The 16,317-nt window shown below is 40.1% G+C and overlaps 2 protein-coding genes across 10 annotated transcripts in view; both read left to right on the top strand.

Annotated features, from left to right (window-relative positions):
- The window catches only part of kiaa1109 (KIAA1109 ortholog), a 447,188-nt gene extending 441,874 nt beyond the window's left edge, over positions 1 to 5,314 (top strand). For all 6 annotated transcript variants that reach the window (XM_073042844.1, XM_073042847.1, XM_073042845.1 and 3 more), the window contains 2 exons: positions 3,307 to 3,469; positions 4,213 to 5,314. In XM_073042844.1, the coding sequence (XP_072898945.1) occupies positions 3,307 to 3,469; positions 4,213 to 4,435 (386 nt within the window). In that variant the 3' untranslated portion in view covers positions 4,436 to 5,314. The remainder of the gene's footprint in view (positions 1 to 3,306; positions 3,470 to 4,212) is intronic.
- A 4,265-nt stretch (positions 5,315 to 9,579) lies between these two features.
- adad1 (adenosine deaminase domain containing 1 (testis-specific)) overlaps positions 9,580 to 16,317 on the top strand; it is a 73,985-nt gene continuing 67,247 nt past the window's right edge. For all 4 annotated transcript variants that reach the window (XM_073042842.1, XM_073042840.1, XM_073042839.1 and 1 more), the window contains exon 1: positions 9,580 to 9,760. The gene's annotated coding sequence lies outside the window, so the exon portion shown is untranslated. The remainder of the gene's footprint in view (positions 9,761 to 16,317) is intronic.

Raw genomic sequence — 16,317 nt, 5'->3', positions numbered from 1 at the left:
ATGCTACCGTGCTGCACAATTTCAGTAGAGTAAAGGAAATTACAGTGGTATGATAGAAGAGTTGGCCAAAGTAAATTGGAAGGAGATGCTGGCAGGGATGATAGCAAAGCAGCAATGGCGTGAGTTTCTGGGAAAAATGAGGAAGGTGCAGGATAGATATGTTCCAAAAATGAAGAAATACTCAAATAGCAAAATAGTATAACCATGGCTAACCAGGGAAGTAAAAGCAAAAGAGAGCACATACAACGAAGCAACAATTAGTGGGAAGACAGAGGATTGGGAAACTTTTTAAAATCCTACAGAGATCAACTAAAAGAATCATTAGGAGGGAAAATATGAAAGCAAACTAGCAAACAATCTCAAAGTGGATAGTAACAACTTTTACAAGTATGTAAAAAAAGAAGAGAGATGAGACTGCTCATGAGGGATGTACGACTGCTAGAAACTGAGGCCGGATAAATAATAACAGGGGCCAAGGAGATGGCTGATGAACTAAATGAGTATTTTGCATCAGTCTTCACTGTGGAAGACACTAGCAGTGTGCCAGATGTTGAAGCGTGTGAGGGAAGAGAAGTGAGTGCAGTTACTATTACAAGGAGAAGGTGCGTAAAAAGCTGTAAGACCTAAGGGTACCCAAGTCACCCAGACCAGATGAACTGCACCCTAGTGTTCTGAAAGAGATAGCAGTAGAGATTGTAGAGGCATTAGTAATGATCTTTCAAAAATCATTAGACTGTGGCATGGTGCCAGAGGGCTGGAATATTGCAAATGTCACTCCACCATTTAAGAAAGGAGGAAAGCAGCAGAAAGGAAATTGTAGACCAGTTAGCCCGACCTCAGTAGTTGGGAAGATGCTGGAGTCAATTGTTAAGGATGAGGTTACGGTGTACTTGGAGATACAGAACAAGATAGGACAAAATCAGTATGATTTCCTTGAGGGAAAATCTTGCTTGACAAATTTGTTGGAAATCTTCAAGGAGATTACACATAGGATAGATAAATAGGATGGAGTGGATGTTGTATATTTGGTCTCTCAGAAAGCTTTTGATAAGGTGCCACACATGAGGCTGCTTATCAAGTTATGAGCCCATGGTATTACAGAAAAGTTACTGGCATCGATAGAGCATTGGCTGATTGGTAGAAGGCAGCGAGTGGGAATAAAAGGATCCTTTTCTGGTTGGCTGCAAGTGATTAGTAGTGTTCTGTGGGTGTCAGTGTTGGGAGCACTTTTTATGCTGTATATAAGTGATTTAGATTATGGAATAGATGGCTTTGTTGCCAAGTTTGCAGATGATATGAAGATTGGTGGAGGGGCAGGTAGTGTTGAGGAAACAGTGTCGCAGAAGGACTGAAAACAGATTAGGAGAATGGGCAAGAGAGTGGCAAATGAAACACAAATGTTGGAAAATGCATGGTCATGCACTTCGGTAGCAGAAATAAATGTGCAGATTATTTTCCAAACAGGGAGAAAAACCAAAAATCTGAGATGCGAAGAGACTTGGGAGTCCTTGTGCAGAACACCCTAAAGGTTAATTTGCAGGTAGAATTGGTGATGAGATAGACAAATGCAACGTTAGCAAGAGGTCTAGAATACAAGAGCAGGGATGTGATGCTGAGGCTTTATAAGGCACTGGTGGGGCCTCACATTGAGTATTGTGAACAGTTTTGGGCTCCTCATCTAAGAAAAGATGTGCTGGCTTTGGAGAGGGTTCAGAGGAAATTCACAAGTATGATTTGTGAATGAAAGGGTTATCACACGAGGAACGTTTCATAGTTCTGGGTCTGTACTCACTGGAATTTAGAAGTATGAGAGGGGATCTCATTGAAACCTTTCGAATGTTGAAAGGCCTAGACAGAGTAGATGTGGAAAGGATATTTCCCATGGTGGGCAAATTTAGGAGAAGGCATAGTCTCAGGATGGGGGGTGGGTGTCCATTTAGTCATAGGGTGGTGAATTTGTGGAATTTATTACCACAGGCAGCTGTGGCGGACAGGTCATTGGCTGCGTTTAAGGCAGAGCTTGATAGGTTCTTGATTGGACATGGCATCAAAGGTTATGGGGAAAAGGCCAGGGAGTGGGGCTAAAGAGTGGTGAAAAGAATCAGCCATGATTGAATGCCGGAGCAGACTCGATGGGCCAAATGGCTTAATTCTGCTCCTCTGTTTTATGGTCTTACTGACTTAAACAAATTCAGACATTGCATAGGTTTAAAATAACATTTACACAAGGCAAGAACCATCACCAGTAGGAAACACATCTCCTCAATATTTGTCGACATTAGTGTTCCAAAATTCTTCTTCAGCAATGACCAGAAACTTAACTGAACTAGCTATATTAAATACAAGGTTACAAAACAAACTATTATGTGGTGAGTGATTCACCTCCTGACTACCCAAGGCATTCTGCCATCTACAAATCATCCTTCACCCCGATGTTAACCAAGCACCACCTGAACCTAACATCTCTGCTATCTGAGTGGACAATGACAGCATTCACATGAGAATACCAACATCAGAATTGGAGATTAATTACTTCTTTACTTGAATTATAGTCAACATTACACATAAGAACACAGCAACTGAAGTTTGCTATCCAGACCATCAGCTCTTAATTTCCAACTCAACAGTGATCAGGAATGGTCAGTGACCTAATTCCAACCTACTTTTCCTCAAAGTTCTATCTCCTATTGAGTTTCCTTTTATTGCCTCCTTCATTTAATACCTTAGGTTCTTACTGACTAAAGGAGGTTAAATTTCTTTAATTAACCTTAATCCTTCTGAAAATCATTATTTTTATTTTCTTTTTGCTAATGTCAGCTACAAACATGTGCTTATGGACTACAGCTTGAAATTAAAAGATCTGACTTGAAAGTGAAATGGATGTCAACTTATTCAAATTGATCTTTGGACCATTTAAAACAAAACATTAAGTATTTTGGCACCTCATCAATTCCCTTGCTGATGCTACATATTTTTGAATAATATTGTCTGCACTTTTATAACTATTCTGAATATGGAAATTTTGGATAGTAAGTTGGGGCATTAATAGGTACAGTGATCACCATTGAACTAATCTTCATGTGTTTCTTACAACGTATCATAGGCTTTCATTGTTTCTTTCTTGTACTAAAATTCCTCAGTTGGATTTGCTAGAACTTTAACCCTTTTCCCATGATTCAATGCAATCTTTTTTTACTACATCTAGAATTTTACATGAGATTTGTCATCATTCAAGAATGTGTAAATAGAAAAGGGTGTTGAATAAATGAAGAGTGATTCTTTTTAATGTCCACTCTCTCTTTGTAGCAATATTTCCTCCTCGAGTTCTTGCCACGCGCCCTGGCCAAAAAAGTCCTGTTATTGCTCATGACGACAGTTCTGCTGATAAAAACAAGGAGGAGGTGATCTACACAACTGTAGATTGGAGAGAGTTTGTTTGTAATACCTGGCACCTGGAACCCACACTAAGGTTAGCATTACAAGTTTTAATTCTAGAATGCTGATTATATACTTTTGGAATTATTCCAGACTTGCATTTTTCCCATGTAATTTGAGGCTGTTAACCACACTTCAGAATTCCTTATATGAAAATTCCTTATAATCACTACTTTTCTAAAGAACAATTACCATTTACCAAATAAAGAAATTGTAAAGATGGTTTTCAAAAACATAAGTACAATTCCTGTAAATAAAATGATCTCTTAAATTAGTAAGAACATTTTTTTAAACAAGAAAATAATTGTCTTTTGTGCTCCTTTAGAACCTTAACTACATTGTTAACAAAGTATATTTCCCATTAAAGATGTTATGGAATTACCTGAATTTATATCTAGAAGTTAAATGAAAAATTTCTCATAATTTTGGGTAGTTGTGAAATGTCTTTAGTTTGCATTCATGTTCACTTACTGTTTATAGCTTGCTAAGCAAAACAAAAATCTCAAGAGAAAATTTATCCTTTTTATGCTGAAATAAAATATTATATAAGCTGTAAAACAGTTTGTTTGTAGCAATGACAAATACTTGACTGCTTTATATGAACATATGTTATTGAACCCCAACCTTTTCTTTGGTTAAGTAACCCTAACATTTCACTTTGAAGGTATCACAATCATTTTTCATAGGAAATATATGGATCAAAAATATTAGAGTCTATACCTTTGGCAATAATTGTTGATGGTTTAATAAAGCTGACATGTTGATATTTTTAAACAGATTAATATCCTGGACTGGAAGGAAGATTGACCCTGTGGGTGTAGATTATATTCTTCAAAAACTGGGATTCCATCATGCCAGAATCACTATACCGAAATGGGTGCAGCGAGGTGTCATGGACCCATTAGATAAGGTTCTGTCAGTTCTTATTAAAAAACTAGGAGTAGCACTACAGGACGAAAAAGAAAAGAAAGGAAAAGATAAGGAGGAGCATCAAAAATAAAGTTCATTACAAGAGAACAACCACTCATTGTTATTGCTGTAAATTTCATTTGTGGATTTAATGGTGTTTAATTCATTTAATAGAATTCAGCTTTATGAAACTTTATTAGCAAAAGTCAACTTCCATATGATAATTTAATGACTGGCATAACTGTTGTTATGAATGTATTACTGTAACAGTTTGCTGTGGTGCCACTTTAAACTAGTTCAGTATTGCACAATTATTATAGTGTATATATGGAAATATAGTAGTGAACAGTGTCAAAATGCTTATCAGCTTTGTGATTATGTACAATGCATTTAATGTCTTTATTTTATTACCAAAATGAACATTAAGAATTATCCTACGTTTCAGTTGTTCATAATTATATTGCTACTGTTATGTATTTGTTGTTATATGGATTGCACTGGAAAGAAAAAATGTTATGGTTGAAATTATTAATCACTTTATTGCTCATACAGAACAAAATGGTTATAAGTTCATCGGTGAATGTCATGTATTTTAAAACTCAAAAATGAATGACACTGCTCTTTAAACTGTTACCACTCTCTAATCAACAAAACATATACATTGTACTTCATATTAAGCTATATATTTTATTTTTTTAAACTGTATTGGCATATTTATACTGGCAACAGTGATGTCTTATCAACAAGATACTAAATTTACATCCTTTTCCTGTCATTCTTATAAAAGAGCAGAGGTGTGGTTTTAATCACTTAACATTTGTCCCTCATCCAACCCCTAAAACCATGACCTCAATATTTATTTAATCTCTTTTCGTGAAATGACATGTTTATGCATTGGCAGATATATTTCTGTAATTTACTACTGTGATCACAGTTCAAAGTACTTTTTTTCATAAAGTGCTTTGACGGATGTTGGATTTGTTTGCTTTATTTCAGAGATTGACAACTTGTTTTCATTTAACATCTTTGACACACACATGTATGAAAAATAATAAGAATAGATGCTGACCTTAAAGAAGGTATAGAGGCATTTGCTGAGGAAATTCTGGACTGGTTTCCTAAAGCAACAAATGAATTTGATTGCTCTGGAAGTTCTTTTGTCATGGAGGATTTAGAGATAGGAGAAATGAGAAAAGGAAATGATGGTTTTGATGTTGAAGCAGGAGCTTTGGAATCTGGGAAAAGTCAAACATTGAAAAATGCAGTTTACCAAATAAAATCAGAATGTCAGAAGTTGACTGGGATGGTAAAAGAACTTAAAAGGATGTGGGTGAAATCATTACTCAGCCGGAGTAAGGGATAAAATTACATGTGGTGCAGTGGCCTGCGTTTTTTTGGCTAAGATAGAAACACAGGGAGGTAATCAGTAAAAGTGGTTTTAGTGTTGATCGACTTTAAAAAAGGGTAAATGAAATGTGGGGATCTTCCTGTGATTGTGAATGGAAAACAGGAATCCTCGCAAGAATCAACGAGAAAGGGTAGGGAAACCTTGAAGATGACAACTAATAATGTCTTCATTATATACCACAATAATTCTCATTAATGGAAAGTTTAAATATTTGATACAAATCTGGAATGAAGTATAGGAAGACTTGGTGGATAAGAGGAATTATTAAAATAGCTTGGAATGCTAATTGCTGGTGCTAGGTTGAGCTTGGAACACTTACGTGAAGTCCCACAGACAAAGCCTATGAACTTAAATGAAAGGAATGGAGAATATGCATCATATGATCTTCCACATGACCTGGTCGTTCAGTATGTTCTCTGCAGGCACGTTGCATTTAACATCATCCTTCCATAAGTGATTAGGCTACAGGTAGTAAAGGGGCCTAGAGTTTTGAACAAAGTGGAAATTTAAGTCTCCTCTACAAATCACTCTGCTGGGCTTTTCACAACCTGTGCAGTCAAATATCTTTTACATTTTCTAAGTACACTTATATAAACAGTAAATTTATTTGAATACATCCTAAGTCATAACTATTTAAAAAAAGTCATTCTAACTTTAAAGTTAGAATATTAAAGATTATTAAAGATATCTTAAATATTAATATTAAAAATATTTTGGAATATCCCTGGAGTATATGGGATCTCATCGAATTTCCATTGTGTTCCCTAGTTATGTGAAGTAGTCTAGCTATAAGCCTATTTAAAACTAATGAAGGTATGTAAGTCACTGAACAGCAGTCACATTTAGAACCTTTTCTCAATGTATTGCCATCTCTGGAATCTGTCTCTGCATCATTATATGTTTAAGTGTCCATAAATAGATTTAATGAAGTTTGCTCATTGGATTAAAATCATTCAACAATTTCAATAAAGAAACTGGATGGCCTACACATGGCGCTTGGCTGAACCAGAAACTACAGCTCCCCGGACTGTTAAATCGTGGGTGCATAAACATCGGCTGGTATAGTTGCACATCACTTCCAGATTGAACAGTCCTGCAAAGCGCTAGAGATGAACCCCGTAATATTCCTTGGAAACAATGGGTCAAGTACTTTTGAGCAGGGTGGTTGCTGGTATCACGCACTGTCTACCTCCCCTGCATCATGATGTTCCCATACATAAAAGTTCAGGGGTTGGAATGGTGAAACCTCTATGCGCAACGATAAAAAATCAACAAAACTCCTAAATAACACACACAAAATGCTGGTAGAACACAGCAGGCTAGGCAGCATCTATAAGGAGAAGCGATGTCGACGTTTCAGGCCGAGACCCTTCGTCAGGACTAACTGAAAGGAAAGATAGTAAGAGATTTGAAAGTAGAGGGGGGAGGGGGAAATGCAAAATGATAGGAGAGGACTGGAGGGGGTGGGATGAAGCTAAGAGCTGGAAAGGTGATTGACAAAAGTGATACAGAGCTGGAGAAGGGAAAGGATCATGGGACAGGAGGCCTAGGGAGAAAGAAAGGGGGGGGGGAGCACCAGAGGGAGATGGAGAACAGGCAAACAACTAAATATGTCAGGGATGGGGTAAGAAGGGGAGGAGGGGCATTAACGAAGGTTAGAGAAGTCAATGTTCATGCCATCAGGTTGGAGGCTACCCAGCCGGTATATAAGGTGTTGTTCCTCCAACCTGAGTTTGGATTCATTTTGACAATAGAGGCCATGGATAGACATATCAGAATGGGAATGGGACGCGGAATTAAAATGTGTGGCCACTGGGAGATCCTGCTTTCTCTGGCAGACCGAGTGTAGGTGTTCAGCGAAATGGTCTCCCAGTCTGCGTCGGATCTCATCAATATATAAAAGGCCACACCGGAAGCACCGGACGCAGTATACCACACCAGCTGACTCACAGGTGAAGTGTCGCCTCACCTGGAAGGACTGTCTGGGGCCCTGAATGGTGGTGAGGGAGGAAGTGTAAGGGCAGGTGTAGCACTTGTTCCGTTTACAAGGATAAGTGCCAGGAGGGAGATCGGTGGGAAGGGATGGGGGGGGGGGGGGACAAGTGGACAAGGGAGTCATGTAGGGAGCGATCCCTGCAGAAATCAGAAAGAGGAGGGAAGGGAAAGATGTGCTTGGTGGTGGGTTATGGAGAATTATACGTTGGACCCGGAGGCTGGTGGGGTGGTAGGTGAGGACAAGGGGAACCCTATCCCGAGTGGGGGGGCGGGTGGGTGGGGTGAGGGCTGATGTGCCAGAAATGGGAGAGATGCGTTTGAGAGCAGAGTTGATGGTGGACGAAGGGAAGCCCCTTTGCTTAAAAAAGGAAGACATCTCCTTCGTCCTGGAAAGAAAAGCCTCATCCTGAGAGCAGATGCGGCGGAGACGGAGGAATTGTGAGAAGGGGATAGCCTTTTTGCAAGAGACAGGGTGGGAAGAGGAATAGTCCAGGTAGCTGTGAGAGTCTGTAGGCTTATAGTAGATATCAGTAGATAAGCCATCTCCAGAGATGGAGACAGAAAGATCAAGAAAGGGGAGGGAGGTGTCTGAAATGGAGCAGGTAAATTTGAGGGCAGGGTGAAAGTTGGAGGCAAAGTTAATGAAGTCGATGAGCTCAGCATGCGTGCAAGAGGCAGCGCCAATGCAGTCGTCAATGTAGCAAAGGAAAAGAGGGGGATGGATACCAGTATAGACTTGGAACATGGACTGTTCCACAAAGCCAACAAAAAGGCAGGCATAACTGGGACCCATGCGGGTGCCCATGGCTACACCCTTGGTTTGGAGGAAGTGGGAGGAGCCAAAGGAGAAATTATTGAGAGTAAGAACTAATTCCGCTAGATGGAGGAGAGTGGTGGTAGAGGGGATTTGGTTAGGTCTGGAATCCAAAAAAAACCCGAAGAGCTTCAAACCCTTTTCTCAGTGGGAGATGGAGGTATATAGGGACTGGACGTCCATGTTGAAAATAAGACGGAGGGGGCCAGGGAACTTAAAATCATTGAAAAAATTCAAAGCGTGAGAAGTGTCACGAACATAGGTGGGAAGAGATTGAACAAGGGGGGGATAAGACAGTGTCAAGGTATGCAGAAGTGGGTTCAGTGGGGCAGGAGCAAGCTGAGACAATAGGTCTAGCTGGACAGGCAGGTTTGTGGATCTTGGGTAGGAGGTAGAAACGGGAAGTGCGGGGTGTGGGAACTATGAGGTTTGTGGCAGTGGATGGGAGATCCCCAGAGCTAATAAGGTTGGTGATGGTATAGGAGACAATGGCCTGGTGCTCCTTAGTGGGGTCATGATCAAGGGGTAAATAAGAGGTGTTATCAGAGAGTTGTCGCTGTGCCTCGGCCAGGTAGAGGTCAGTACGCCAGACGACAACAGCTCCCCCCTTATCAGCAGGTTTTATAGTGAGGTTGGGATTGGTGCGGAGAGCAGAGAGTTGGAAGGAGTGAGGTTGGAATTGAAACAGGGTGTGGTGAAGTCAAGACGGTTGATGTCCCGTCGGCAATTCGCAATAAAGAGATCCAGAGCAGGCAGAAGACCAGAGCGGGGTGTCCATGAAGAGGAGGAGGGTTGAAGACGGGAGAAGGGGTCATCGGTGGGGGTAGGAGAGTCCTAAATGTCATTTTTTAAAAGAAAACGGCCCATGATCTCCTTAGCCGACGTTGCACTTTACCGGTCAATATCTGTTCCTAAACACAGAAAACGTTACACTGAGGAGCGTCAGAAAGAAACCAATGCAGTACAGACAATACTTCCACATGCTCAGACATGAACTTCCCAGGCTTTGAACCACCAATGGGCCCCGCCCTGCGGTGTGACGTAAAGGCGCGCGCGCGCGCGCGCATTGACCGGTCGCGTGGTTTTTAATCCCCAGTAACGGCGGTTTGCAACGGCGGCGCGAAGTTTGTATCGTGGCACGGAATCGCTGACTGTAGAAATTACTCACTTTATCAAACCCCGCGACGTTCAGTTCTGAAGTATGCTGCTCAGCTTGCTCTTTTTAATCCTTGCAGTGTGATATTTTACAGATGTGTTAACACAGAAGTGATTGTCGTGGATACTCCTGTATTTATCATGTACGCAGTCGGTATTTTTAGGAGGAGAGGAGGCCTATCGGTAAACGTGGGATTGTGATTTGTGTTTGAAGGCACAGCCTTGGGCATCATAAACATTAATAGGCTGACACTTTAAAAATAATGTAAATGTTAACCATATAGCGCTGTAGTTCTTGTGTAGGAATATTCCTGTTAATGTTAAAGGTACTTATGTCGCTTCATTGTCCACTTTAAGAGAACCATTACACAAAGTATATTAACGAATCTACCTAGCTGTACCGATAATATATCATACTCTGAAATTCGAAAATGCGACAAATGTGTTCCCGCCAAATGGAAATATATTTTTCATTACTTTCGAGTTTGCTGTTGTGCCCCTTAACACAAGCACTATTCGAAAATTTTAATGTGTATGAATAATGTGTATTTTGAAGACATGGTTTCATTAAATTGTGTGTGATAATATATATATAAGAAAACCTACAGCGCAATACAGGCCTTTCGGCCCACAAAGTTGTGCTGAACATGTCCCTACCTTAGAAATTACCAGGCTTACCTATAGCCCTCTATTTTTCTAAGCTCCATATACCTATCTAAAAGCCTCTTAAAAGACCCTATCGTATCCGCTTCCACCACCATTGCCGCCAGCCCATTCCACACACTCGCCACTCTCTGAGTAAAAAAACTTACCCCTGACATCTCCTCTGTACTCCCCAGCACCTTAAACCTGTGTCCTCTTGTGGCAACCATTTCAGCCCTGGGGAAAAGCCTCTGAATATCCACACGATCAATGCCTCTCATCATCTTGTGCACTTCTATCGGGTCACCTCTCATCCTCCGTCGCTCCAAGTAATCATTTTAATGTTGTTTATACTTTATGCAATTACTTTTATTAGCTGCAGTATATTTTCCAGACCAATATTAATTCAAGTGAATATGCAATTTATCTCCTTAAAGTCACTAGTTGCTTTATCGCATTTCCCGAAATGTTTGATTTGATCCGGAAATTATGATAATCGAATCCTGCCGTATCAATGAGTAATCTTCTCTTCATTTTCTGGCCTTTCAGGCTTTTAATAAATAAGTGTCTTCGTTATCATATGCATAAAGAGATGGGTTTTGCGTTATGTGCACTAAAAGATGTTTAGCAAGACAGTAGAGCTCTTAGATTTTATGGGAAATCAGAGAAGAGACCATCCTGTAGAAACTTAATGATTTGAACATTGTATTTATGGATAACAGAATAATTGGCTGTAAATTTGCTAGAACAGCGGAGGAGGAACGCTGTGTTGGAAGTATAGCTTTTCAAACTTTTCAACCAGTGATTAACTTCATGTATTGATTGCAATTTGTATAATTCCAATGAGTGCTATATTATTTTTATTTGAGTCTATTTATCTGTCTGCTTTTGCTTTGTAATAATTGATAGATTCTTTTGACCCCACCCTCTTATTAATAGCACCCTTTAAAACTTTGCATGTTATTCAATTCCTTCTGTCCACTGATTTTAAAAAATGTGAGCTTTCTACCAGAGCTGAATGTTTCCTTTACCTATAACTTTGTTACCCTAAGTAATTGTAGGTATTAAACATAACTAACCAACTTTATTTTATTGATTTAGTGTTTTAATTTGTGTACTGTAGTGATAATTTGTTAAGAACTATTAAATCTGTTGGTGTTTCAGTTCTGCTGATTATGGTGTAGTAATTAATTTGCATTAAGTTTCTGCTTGAAAGTAATGGTGGAAATTTAAAGCTACAATCTCAGGGCTACTAATCAAAATGGATGCATGCTCTTTTGATGCAGCTCTTCTAAAGGATCCCTTTTAACCAATTCATTGTACATTCCAGGTTATAACTCTGACTCTCTTCCACAATTTGTTGTTTGAAAGTCAAGCACTACTAGGTGTTACTGTGAATTTTTTTGAGATGGGGTTATTGCCTCTGATTCAAAGAAGAAATTTAATGGGGTAATCTACACTGTGAGCCCAAATTAACTTAATTATTAACTTAGCATGCTTTACTTTCTTGATATTCCATTATTATTGTAAACCCTTCATTGATTTCTTCTTTACATTACCAAAGATAGAGATCAATGTTTTTTTAATCAGGTAAGTGTTTTTCTTTCCTGAGCCTTGTTATTTGCAGTTTCCCTTTTGGTAGTTACTATTCAAATATATAAAATGGATGCTCAAATTGTGATCAAATTATTTCAGTTTGGGATGAATGTGTTTACGATGCACATGTTCAAGAGGATGGGAGTCGAAGTGTTATTGGATAAGCAATCCCCCACTTGGCTTGCTTCATTAGTAAATTGTCCTGTGATTAAGCTAGGGTTAAATAAGTAGGTTGCTGGATGGTGCAGTTCTGGAAGATCTTGTTCTAAGTTAATATCCAATAGGATTACTATCTTATTTGCTTTCAATGTTAAAACAGGGAAGTTGGTTGAAATAATCTTGTAGAAAATTACATTTGTTCAGTGGTTGGATGAAATGTGTATATAGTTAGTGCAAATAGGAGGTCTTAACAGATACTTAAGGCATTTGCACAGGAAAATGTACTTTTATTATTCGTAGAACAGTACAGGACATAGCACAGGACAGGCCCTTCAGCCCAGTGATGTGTTGCATTAATTAAACCAATGACTCCTAATTCTTCTTCCCTGCACATTGACTATCTCCCTCCCTTCTCTGCTTAATTTGCTGATCTAAGAATCTCTTAAACAGTTTTATGCTTTCAGTTTCAGTGAATTCTAGGTTCCCAGCACTTTTTTAAACTAAATGTACCTTGCATACCTCTTTATTATTTTGCTGCTCTCACCTTTTTTAAAAAAAAGTACTAGCTGACTATGTAGATATTCTACATCTCCAGTCAATGTTACCTCTTTCTAAGGATTTTTTTTAAACCAACAGAGCCACTCCACTCCCTCTGCCTACCTGCCTGTCCTTTCAATACAATGTGCATGCTTGGATGTTAAACTCCCAGCTATAATCATTCAGTCACGGCTCAGCAATGCCCACAACACCATACCTGCCAATCTAACTGTGCTACACAATCATCTATTTTATTCCATGTACTGTGTACATTCAAATATAATACTTTCAGTATTGTTTTAATTACCTTTTTCAATCTTGCACCCTATGTTCAAAGTTTGATTCTATTGTCAAAGTATGCATGTACAATACAACTCTGATATTTGTCTACTCCAGATAGTCATAAAATACAGAAAGACAATGGGTGTTGATGAAAGAAAAGACATCAGTTGCCCCCCACCCCTGGCATGAAAAAGAAATGAAACGAAACTTGCAGACCCTGAAAATCCCCCTCTCCCGCAGCAAAAAACAGTGACAATAATAGTCCCCAATCTCCTCATTTGCAGTTGTCGTGGTTTCTCGTGCCCCACAAACGACCAGGAGACGCAGAAGATTCTTCAAGAAGGGTTAAACTTTAATTTGCAAATCAAATCTGAGACAGTCATTGAGCTAGTCGCTGATTGCCCACCGATCCTTTGGACATAGCATTTTTTATAGCAATCTCCTGGTCCAGTTGCATTGGCATATCTATAGTCTATAGTTGCATATCACACGTACATCCTGCCACTATTGTTTCTATCCATTGACTTAATCATGTTCTAATCTACATCTCTTAGCTACCTCTCATTAACACACCGTTGTCTTCTACATTCTTAAGATTTCGTGACTTAATGTTCTAATCTTCTTAATAATCTTAATCAATGTTCTAGATAGATAAAATATCTATCTATCTATCTAATCTACATCTCTTAGCTACTTCTCATTAACACACCATTGTCTTCTACATTTTTAGGATTTCATTCTCCTACTAAATTGGGTACATGCATAGCAAATAACAAGTTTAAAATTTATACTTTTATACTCCAATAGAAAAGACTAAGAGTCTGCGCACAAAAGCCCCAATAAACTCAAGCACTTATTCCCAAATCTCGGGTTAAACTATAATTTTCTGTGCCAAGACCTCAAAGTATTCTCTCCCTGTTACCCTGGGCCGCTGAGCCAAAAACTTGTCCCTGTATCTGAGACAGGGAAAAAGACTCAGAAGCCCTTACAATCTACTCCCACACTGTCGTTTTGCTCTTGTTCATCCTGCAGGTGTTGTAGGCTGTAACGATACATTTTCGGTGTTTCTTTCTCCACTAAGCTTGCTTCAGTAATTGCCATGAGCATTGGAAATTGTTTGGTTGCAGCACGCACTACAAGAGATTTGAGACAAGGAAGAAAACAGCACAGCACAAGCGCACAGCTCAACAATATAATACTGACAGTTATTGCTATTTTAGTCAGCCATGCTCCCCATCCTCCGAGTCTACTTTCCAATCAATCAAAGAACTGATGTTCAAATTTTGCATTCCGTTTGACCTCCGCCCGCAGATTCTTTAATTTATTCATTGCTCTGGTGAAAGACCCTTCTGGGCTAGTATTGTTCAGTATGAAAGTGCAGCATTGTTCTCCAAACATTACACACACACACCCCCTTTTTCTGCCAAAAGCCAATCCAGTATCTGTCTGTTTTGCCACGCCACCCTGCTAGTTGCATCCAGCTGTTGCCCTAAGGCCTCCAGTGCATCATCGGTGTAGTTAATGCCCAAGTCTGCACTGGAGTATGTGGGTGCTTTGTCCCCAGGGGCACGACTGGTCGTTTCCAGCTCATCCCCATTATCTGAAGAAGCCCTACTATCCACCACCACATCCTGAGGGTCTTCAGGCCCGTCCTCAGAATCAAAAATTTCCTTACTAATTGATCAAACTCCTGCGGTGCAGTGTCAGCTTCTTGTTCCCCCGTCTGTCTCCTGCTAACTGCTCTTCCGCATTACTTACCTCGGACACTTCACCTGATTGCCCTTGCAGGACTGCCCTCGTTCAATGGTTCAGATGGTACCAGGTGGAGCATCCTTCTACCTGAACTGCGGTGGGTGATGCCCTGGTCACCGTAAAGGGTCCTTCCCTTCTTGGCTCGTTCCACTTTCTCCGAAAAACTCGCACATAAACCTGGTCTCCTGGTTTGATTGGTCCTTCCCCTTGTACGGTCTCCGGCTCTTTCTGTTTTTCCTGTGCATAAATAGACCTATGTATCATAGTTAGCTGCTGCATGTATTGTTTCAATTCTATTTCCAATTGTTCCAAACTAGGTCCCTTATACGGCCCTCTCCACTGGGGCACTGGCATGGTCCTCCCAGTGAGCATCTCGTGCGGTGTCAGGCATGTTATTCGATTAGTTTGCATGCGGTAACTAACTCGTCAATGCTAACGGTAAAGCATCGACCCAATTAAGTTTAGTGTCTGCACAAATTTTGTTTAGTTTGGCTTTCAGGGTTCCATTAATTCTCTCTACCATACCCTGCGACTGAGGGTGGTATACATATCCAAATCTTTGCTTTATCCTCAGCGCCTGGAGTACCAGTTTGACCACTTTCTGGATAAAAGCTGAACCATTGTCTGAGCTAACTTCTGTAGGTATTCCAAACCTTGGGATCACTTCATTTGTCAGAAATTTTACCACTGTCTTTGCCCCTTGATCTCTTGAAGGTACCGCCTCCACCCATCTGCTAAATCGATCAATTACTACCAGCATGTATCTTTTCCCTCTCACTGTCTTTATCATGTCTACGTAATCGATCACTAGATGTTTAAATGGTCCTTCAGGTACAGGAATGTGACCTATTGGGGTTGTAATTCCCTTCCGAACATTATTCTGTGCGCGTACCTCGCACTGTGACAAGACAAAGTCCACTGAAGCCTGTAAATAAGGTGACCAAAAACCATCCTCCTTTATTTTCTTTATCACTTCCCCCCTTGCAAAATGGTCCATCCCATGCGCTTCTGAAATCAGAATCGTCAGTAGAGGGATGGGTGCTACTAACAAACCGTCTTCCGTGCTCCACAAGCCTTCCGGGTTCTGCTTGGCCCCCCTTTTTCTCCACATTGTCTGTTCTGCCAAAGTTGCCTTACCTTGTATTTCAATTAGGTCCTCTACCACAGGTTCTGGAGCTAGGCTTACCTGGGGGGCAATGACAGCTGATGTACATTCAGACACTTTTCTGGCTGCCTCGTCCACAGCTTGATTTCCCTCTGTTATTACATCATTTCCCTTTTTGTGTGCCTGGCATTTTACTATAGCCAATGCTTTAGGTTTCATTATGGCTTTTATTAAGTCTAGAATTTGCTGACAATGTTGTATGGGATCTCCATTACCTTTTTTAAAACCTCTCTGCTTCCACACTGCCCCGAACAAATGGCATACTCCATGAGCATATGCCGAATCAGTACAGATGTCTACTTTCTCACCTTCCATCATTTCACACGCAGCTGTCAGGGCTTTGATTTCTGCTAGTTGGGCGGAACACGGTTGGGGACAGGACTCCATCCTAATAATCTTATAGCTCGACTGATCCCGCTGCACTACTGAGAACCCTGCGTGATTTCCATCATAATCCCTATAACAAGA

Source organism: Hemitrygon akajei, chromosome 4, assembly GCF_048418815.1.
Source record: "Hemitrygon akajei chromosome 4, sHemAka1.3, whole genome shotgun sequence".
Lineage (NCBI taxonomy): Eukaryota > Metazoa > Chordata > Chondrichthyes > Myliobatiformes > Dasyatidae > Hemitrygon > Hemitrygon akajei.
This window is presented reverse-complemented; position numbering and strand designations above follow the sequence as displayed.